General features: G+C 62.9%; 2 protein-coding genes across 2 annotated transcripts in view; one reads left to right on the forward strand and one right to left on the reverse strand.

Moving 5' to 3' along the window:
* Nucleotides 1–21: 21 nt before the first annotated feature.
* Nucleotides 22–1,711, forward strand: MNEG_2792 (hypothetical protein; the record flags this gene model as incomplete). The annotated part of the gene is made up of 6 exons (XM_014048732.1): nt 22–189; nt 433–637; nt 807–929; nt 1,119–1,174; nt 1,212–1,308; nt 1,437–1,711. The coding sequence occupies 6 exons, from the start codon at nt 22–24 to the stop codon at nt 1,709–1,711; spliced, it is 924 nt and encodes a 307-aa protein (XP_013904186.1).
* A 5,712-nt stretch (nt 1,712–7,423) lies between these two features.
* Nucleotides 7,424–8,292, reverse strand: part of MNEG_2793 (bacillolysin) — a gene marked incomplete at both ends in the record, with an annotated part of 4,424 nt that continues 3,555 nt past the window's right edge. The window contains 3 exons of the mRNA XM_014048733.1: nt 7,424–7,514; nt 7,725–7,752; nt 7,948–8,059. Coding sequence (XP_013904187.1) covers nt 7,424–7,514; nt 7,725–7,752; nt 7,948–8,059 — 231 coding nt within the window. The remainder of the gene's footprint in view (nt 7,515–7,724; nt 7,753–7,947; nt 8,060–8,292) is intronic.

The following is an 8,292-nucleotide window of genomic DNA, read 5'->3' on the forward strand; positions in this document are numbered from 1 at the left end:
CCGCCGTCGTTCCGGCGCGTCATGCCCGGGGAGTTTGACGCCGTGCCTGAGCCGCCCCCCACCTTCAACCTCATCGTTATGGAGCTCTGCGGCGGCAGCCTGAGGGACGCCGTCAAGCGCGGCGCGTTCCACCGGCGGCCGGCGGGGCCGGGGGAGGCCACAGCGGTGCACCTCGACTCGGTCGTGGAGGTGCGCCCCCGGGTGCAATTGCAGGGCAGCCCGTGCCGCCGGCAGCGGGGGCCCGAGAGGGGTGGCATGGCCGCAGCCAGGGGCATGCGGTTGGCCTTGCCGCCTGCTGCCATCTCGGACCTGCCCGCACCCCCACCTGCCGCTCGCCCCTACCCCAAAACCCTGCCGCCCAAAACCCTCGCGCCTGACCCCTTCCCCCAACCCCGGCCCTCGTGGCCCGCCTCCCCATCCGCCGCCCATCAGGTCCTCCTGGACGTCGCCACCGCCCTGCAGTACCTGCATGACTCAGCAAACCTGGTCCATGGGGACGTGAAGCTGGACAACGTACTGCTCAAGTCCGACCCCTCGCGCGCGCTGGGGTTCACGCCGAAGCTCTCGGACTTTGGACTGACCAAGGTCCTGCAGTCCAGCGCCGGCGGCTACGCCGCCATCAACTTTGCGGGCGCAGGTGCGCGCGGGAGAGGCGGCCCCGCTTTGGCCGTCGCGAGCTGCGAGGGACCTCGAGGCCGCTCGCGCCGCGCGGCGCCCGGCTACTACCGCCCTTTCCCCGGCTCTCGCCGGCGTCCCCGTTTCCCTGGCCCCATCCCGCTCCCGCTCCGCGCGGCGCCGCCCGGCAGGCACCATCACCCACCTGGCGCCCGAGCTGTTCAAGGCCGGCTCAGAGATCACTAGCGCTGTCGATGCCTACGCCTTTGGCATCCTCATGTGGGAGCTGTTCACCGGGAAGCGCGCCTTCCAGGGTGAGCTGCTGCACAGGCACCCACACCCCCCCTCCCAAAACACAAACACACACACACACCCTCGGGGCTTCGCGACGCATCGTGCACGATGAGAGGGGTCGGTCGACTCGGACGTACCGGCAGCTCCGCGGCTTGGCCCTGCCGTGCTGGCTTTGTGAGAAGCGCCGCGGCTTGACGGCCGCCTCGCAGCTGCTGGCAGCATTTTGCGGCGGCGGGAGCAGCAGCGACAGCACCAGCACCAGCAGGTTGCAGCGGCAGCAGCACCACCACCAGCAGGTTTAGCAGCAGCAGCAGCGACAGCAACAGCAGCGGTGGCAGCAGCAGCGGCAGCAACAGCAGAGGCGGCGGCGGCGCAGCGGCAGCGGCGGCAGCAGCGCCGGTGCCTCCAGCCCCCTCCCCTTCCGCCCTGTCTCACGCACCGTCCAGGGACCCCCCTGCCACACGCCCTGCTCAGACTCTCCATACACACCCCCCTGTCGCCCACACCCCCTTGTCGCGCCCGCGCAGGCCTGTCTCGTGAGGCCATCATGAAGGGCGTCACCGCGCACAACAAGCGCCCCTCCTTCCCGCCGGGGACGCCCCCCGAATTCGCTCAGCTGGCCGGCCGCTGCTGGCTGCGCGTGCCGGCTGACCGGCCGGCGCTCTCCCAGATCATCATGGCCCTGCGCCAGATGCGCGCGCAGCAGCGCACGCTGCTCGCCAAAACGCTGGCGGCCGTGCCGGCCGCGCCGCCGGCGCCACCAGCCGCGGCCGCCGCTGCTGCTGCCGCGCCAGATGCCTGAGGCTGCGTGCCGCATGGCGGCGGCGCGGCGGGAGGAGGCGGCAATGAAAAAAAGTACTGAATCTGAGGAGGTTGCACCGCGACCCCATGTGGTCATGGGATGGCCGCCTGTGTCCTCAGGCGGAGCTTAGGATGGTGGGTTATTATGGTGGGTTATTGTGGCGATCGACGCCTATTGCCAAGCCGGCGCGTTTGCGCCGGCCGGCGCGGCAGCACCGCATCGGGAGGCGTGGGCTGAACGTATGCAACACGTGGGAATACTCGGCTCAGCTCCTTGAGCGGCCGGGGCGGCAGCATCTCATGGGCGCACGGCACACAAAAGGGTGTGGCCTGAGAGGCGGCGCCCGCGGCGACACGTCGGGCGCCGCGTCCCAGCCGAGCCAATGCACCCTGTTGACTTGGACACAGGTTCTTTCTCGGCCAGCCACCCGTCTTTATCGTCACGCGATCGTGATTACTACTCATCCCCACACCTTCAATGCCATGCCACCCTGCGATTGATGTGGGTTCTCATGTTTTCTTACTGCTTTGTCTGCATGAGAGCAACCTGCTTGGCGCCAGCAGCGGGCCGACTCGGAGGCACCAGCAAGCTTCGCGAGTGCGAGGCGGCGCCCCACTCACCCCCAACTTTATCCCCAGCTGTCCCCCAGCGCCGACTGCTGGTGTGATGCCTGGACTGCCGCGCCGCCTTGAGCGCCCGCGCTGGCGAGATGCCTGGACTGTGAATCGCTGGAACAACAATAAAGCAAGTCTTCGCGTTTTTCCTCTGGACTGCACTCTCGCATCCAGGCCCCCAACGTCGCCATCTTTTCGGCGCCCTTACACTGGGGCTCACCGGGCTCACCGGCCCCTGCCAACGCCCCCTGCCCCCCTGGCGTTCCAGGCCGCCCGTCGCGCCTCAGCGCCCCGGCGGCTGCGCACGCCTCGGCCGAGCGGCGGCAATCGCGCCGCCACGCCGAGCGTGCCGCACTGAAGGCGGTTTGCGGCAGCGCCACGGCTCGAGGATGTTTGCGGCTGCGTGCAGCGCGCCACACTCGCTTGTTTTCGCCTGGCCTGTATGGCCCCGAACTGATCAGCAAGCACGCAGCACTTGAAGTGATTTTGCCCACACATCAGGGGCCCCTCAGAAGGATGGCCACTCCCCGGGCAATGCATGGGTTACGGATGGCGCTGGCACGTCACAGACTGTCTGCCACCGCGCACTGGAGGACTCCGCGAAACCCCAGCGCCGCTATTGGCAGCTGCGGCGGTCGGCAGCCGCGCCGGTGCACAATAATGGCACTTATGCGGGTCGGGCGGGGCCGCACTTTATTATGGATGAGTATGGTTCGGTCGCGCGCCCACTTCGAGCGCAGCACAGGTTTTCGTCCCGCAACGGGCCAAGGTTGGCCGCCACCCTGCTGCTCGTCCCTCGACGCCACAGGGCTTCGAGCGACAGAGCCTCTAGTTCAAATTGCGCTTGTGCGGCCGCCCCTTGGCGAAGCCCTACCTGATAGGCACCTGCACAGCTGCCTTGTAGCCAAATCGAAACCAGGCCGCAGCACACCGCCCCCTCTTTGCCCCGCGCATAAGCGTGCACACACACTCCCCTCGTGTTCCCTAATCTGCGCTGCTGCACCGCCGGGCTGCCGCCGGGCTTGAAACCATGCGCGCATACGTCCGTGTTTGTCGGTCTACCAAAGTCTCGCACTCAATTGTTCCCTGCTCACACACAACTCCCAGGTTTGCCTGCTCTTGTCGTTTTTTTGCCTTGACAACTGCTCTGAAGGTAACTGTGAGGCTGCATGCTCCTACGGCAGGGCTGGCTGTTTCAATGGTTGACCTGCACGTCGCGCGGAAGAGGTAGCACACAGTGACAGCGCGAGGATGCTCTTTGACATGTATCACAATTGTGTTTCACCTGTGCGTGTTTGTGGGTAGACAAGCTTCCATAGTACTGTCGCCGTTATGGTAGGGGTTGCGGGTGTGCATACAATGGGAGGTGCTAGGCTCGCGTGGGGCCATGCGGCAGGGAACGGGGCGCCGAGAGTGGTGTGAGCAAGAGCGAGGGCGCGCGGGGCGGCGCGCGTTCACGAGGTCAACTCTGTACCGGGCGTCAACAGCGGCTGTCTGCCTGTTGTCAATGCCGACTTGAAGCAAGGTGCCGTTGCCCCTGCGTATCTGACGCACGCGCATGCAGGCAGCCCAGGGCCATTTGAGGGAGGGGGCAGGGTGTAGGCCAGCGACGAGCAGGCGCAACAAGCGCCCTGCACTTTGGCGTGCCAGACAAGCATGCAGCATACAGACGAGCACAGCAGTTTACAGCTTGGAATTTGCTGCCGACGGCCGCGACAGCAGCGGCAGCAGCAGCAGCAGCGACGAGCAGCAGCAGCAGCAGCAGCAGCAGCAGCAGCAGCAGCAGCAGCAGCAGCAGCAGCAGCAGCACCAGCACCAGCACCAGCACCAGCACCAGCAGCAGCGGTGGACGAACGACACCTTGGCGGCGGACCAGGGCAGCACCAGGGTAGGGCCACCCTGCACAATGCACTTTCCCTTGTTACAATCCTCTGCACCCACCAAAAATCAGCAAGTGTGCCTGCCACCAAGACTTTCTGCTGCCCGTTAGCACATTTCACCAGACAGGTGTCAACCCACAAGTGGTGGGGCAGCCAGCCGGCAGCCGCCAGGCAGTGCAGGGCGTTGCTGACACGCTGTGGACAAACACGGCACGAACAGGTCCACCGCGCGTGCATCGATTGTGATTACAAGTGCGTGGGCAGGTGTGCATGTGTACAATTTATTACGTGCGTCAAAATAGTGAGCAGCAATGCCATGGGTGCGTGACGAGGCACGATGGGCAGCGGCTCTTTCCAGCTGGTGGGGATTGCATTGGAGCGTGGTCGCACACACACTGTTGATGCTGGCGGGGTTGTGCTGCTACTGCTCTGCGCTGTGCCTGTCTGGGGAGCCCGGGCCATTGGGAGGGGCACCGGCTGCAATCACCAGTGACCCACCACTGCAAGACAAGAATTCCCCCCTTGTTAGCGCTTTATATGAGGCTGTGGTATTGACAGCAGGAAAAAGCTTCAGGATTGTCTAAGGAATGTACGGGACACGACCCTGTTTCACCGCGTGCGCCACACCCACCTGTCGGCCGCGAATCAGCCGCCGGTGCTGCTCCCAGCTAGCCATGCGAGAGAGCACCGTTATGAGTACGTTGAGCTCAGCAGGCCGCAGCAGTCGCGTAGATGGCGTCGCACGTCGGCCTGGTGCCGTCCGGGGCCGTCGGCACGCCGACCACGTCCCAGGCCGCCTTGACCGCCGACACCTCCGGTGAGTTGGTGCCGTGCAGGTCCGCGGCCGCCTGGGTGGTGGCAGCGCGCGCCTCAAAGAAGTCGCTTGTCGGAGTGAAGTACTGGAAGGGGCACGAGGGGGGAGGAGGCGTAGGCAGGATGAGGTGGCAATGTGCAGCCACGCAATTGAGAGGGTTGGATGGGGCAGAGGTCGATCAAGGGCTGATGGGGGAGGGGTTGGGCGGCTCTCGGGGATGCACATGCTTGCACCAGAGGCAACACCATAGGCAGCAGCAGCAGCAGCAGCAGCAGCAGCAGCAGCAGGAGCAGCAGCAGCAGCAGCAGCAGCAGCAGCAGCAGCAGCAGCAGCAGCAGCAGCAGCAGCAGCGCAGCAGTAGCAGCGCAGCAGTGCCATCTGCAGCAGAGAATCATCGTCTGCAGGAATCGCAGCAGCAGTGGCATGTGCTGCAGCTGCCGTGGTGTGCCGGCACAATCAGAGGCTGCTGCTTGCGGCGCAAACAGCAGTGCTGTACATGGACATATATTCACCTGTGTAAGAGCCCGGTACACTATGCTGCAGGAGGTGGCGATCCCTGCAATGGGGGTGGGAGAAACAATCAAGACAAGATTCAGCCAGCACCTAAGGGTCGCAGTCAACAGACTGGTGCAACCAGCGTGTTGGGACATGGGCAATTGAGCAGTCAGACGGAAGACGTTTGCTTTCGTGTTGGTCGCTTTTGTTCATGAATTCTAACCACACCATAAACTCCGCCATGATACCTCAAATGTCTTTACCCTCCTCTCCGCCAGCCCCTTGCCAGTGTCAACGACCTCCTCTTACCGATTGAGGCAGGCTTGCTCGCATTGGGGCATTTGGTGAAACCGGAGGCCAGCAGGTAGAACCACCTGTTCAGGACGCCGCTGCTGTGGTGGACGTCCACCTGTGGGTTCCGCAACGTACGATGTTGCAAACGCTTTGTCACACACCATATCATCGTGATCATGCCGCATGAAGGTGGACAGCGAAGCCAATGCAGTGTGCTGTGCACACGAGGGTGAGGCGGACCCAGCGATGCAAACGTATATGCGCGCGCGAGCGCGCGCGCACACACACACACACACACACACACACACACACACACACACACACACACACACACACACACACACACACACGCGCGCGCGCGCGCGCACGCGCACGAACACGCACTCACGCACTCCCTCTCTCGCACGTGCACGCGCACACTCATGCGTTCAAGCACGCACATGTGCGTGCCGTTCAACGCCGGCGCACCTCGCAAAAGTTATCGGGAGAGGCATGCGCCTGGGTTTCTGCGTCAAAGCTGGACACAGGAACGTTGCGAATCTGCGAGTGGAGAATAGGAAACCTTGTTGAGTGGTTGCCATCAAGACAGGCCACATATAAAGATGTCGGGCCTGAATTGCCAATTCTGTTCGAACAGCTCCCGGCGCTGTGGTGCTTGGAGTGCCCTCTGGCACTAAGGGACAAGGGGCAGATAGCAAGCAAGTTGGCAGGCACGCACAAGGCAGCGGAGGCTGATCATCACTACTGCTGGGTGCAGGCGGGCATGTCGGCGCGAATTCGCAGCGACAATCGGCGGCCGGCGCACCCTCTGGTCAATGCTTGGGTCCCAGCACCCAAAGGACAGCCCGCCGTCCACTGGAGGGTTGGACATGCTCCTCAAAAACGGGGTAGTGCAGCTCTTGTTCGCGTACATCTCGGCCCCAATCAAAAAATTGGCGCCTTGGGGGTACAGCCCCTGGCCCTGCGCCCAGTCCACGACGCACTGCGAGAATACGTCTGCGTGGAGGGCGTCAGATCAAGGGGTGCAGTGGGGAAGATGAAGGTTAGGTACTTGGTTGTCAGACAGACGTGGGCCCTCACGGGCAGGGGCCAGGAGAGGACATTGTCAGCACCGGCACCGATTACTGTCCTCTGCAGTGCGTCAGTTTTCCGTAGTAGAAGCAAGCGTGCGGCTGGCCGTTGCCCTGATACAGCTGCAGCACGCACCTGATATCCCCTCATTGAGGCCCCCAAACGAGTTGGTGTAAGCGAGTTGTGCGGAGAAACTGCGATGAAGAGGACGCGCCGGGATCAGATGTTTGGCCAGAAAAGTGGCGGGATGTCAAGCTAGTGCGCGAGTGGAGGTTTCTTTGGCTCCGCTCACACCGCCCATGCTGTGCACGCCGCACACGCCGGCCACACATGTGCAAGCAGGCACAGGATTGCCATGCGAGAGGAGGATGGTTGCGCTGGGGCTGATGGCTGCACCGGCCTTTGCGCAAGGCTGGCTGCCCAAGACGACACAGCGTGCGAGATTGAGCCCAAGACAAGGCCGGCACATTTCTCAATAGTCCAAGCTTCAGTTAATATACGGGTTCAGCATTGGGTGAATATGGGCCTGCTGGAAGAAAGAAGCTCACTCGGTGATGCCGTGGGTGACCTCGTGGGCGACGATGTCTAGCGGCGTGAGCGGTGTGAAGCCGTTACACCCGTTCAGATCGAGGCGGCTGCGGGGCAACAGGGGACGGGGGGCGCGGCAGCGGAGCACTTCGAGGACGCACAGACGCTGCACGCGCGACTTGCGCGCCTCGCCGAGCACACATACACCACGGCGCATACGTGATGTCATGAGTACTCCTTGCCTCTCTTTTTTATCCCCTCTTCCTTCCCCTGCCTCCCTCTGTCCCCCATCCTATGCTAGGCCAGCGCATGCTTACCTGCCATCTCCAAAGAACATGCTGCCGGCTGCGGGCACCAAGGCAGCAGGCAGTGGCAGAGCTCTCAGTGGCTATCACATTAGCAACGAACGCTCATTGACCCTGGCCGCTCGGCCTGACTGCCTTGAAAAATGGCCGAAACTCCCTTGAGTCATGCCTCCAGAATCAACATCATGTCCAAGGCTCGCCTCCCCCCAGCAACATCAAACTCCCAGCAGCCCACCATTGTAAAACGCATTGTTGTAGCCTTTCCCTACGTGAACAAACGAGTCGATGGGCGTGTTCTTGTTGTCCAGGCCCTTGCGGCCGTGCACCTGGAGGTAGTACTGGTAGACCTGCGCCACCGTCGCGCAGGGGGGTACAGGTTTTGGGATATATTCTTGGAGATCACTTGATAGGTTGGTCAATTTGGTCTAGTAGTGCAATAACATCATCATAGCAATTGAAGGTTCAGGATGACAGATGAGCAGTGAAAAGTCGGATATAGAAATCACAGCTTGTAAGGGATACGCCAACTGTCTGCCATTTCACGGTGTACGCTGAATCTGTACGCGGTGTGTGCGCGGGG

Source organism: Monoraphidium neglectum (assembly GCF_000611645.1).
Source record: "Monoraphidium neglectum strain SAG 48.87 unplaced genomic scaffold scaffold00328, whole genome shotgun sequence".
Taxonomy (NCBI): Eukaryota; Viridiplantae; Chlorophyta; class Chlorophyceae; order Sphaeropleales; family Selenastraceae; genus Monoraphidium; species Monoraphidium neglectum.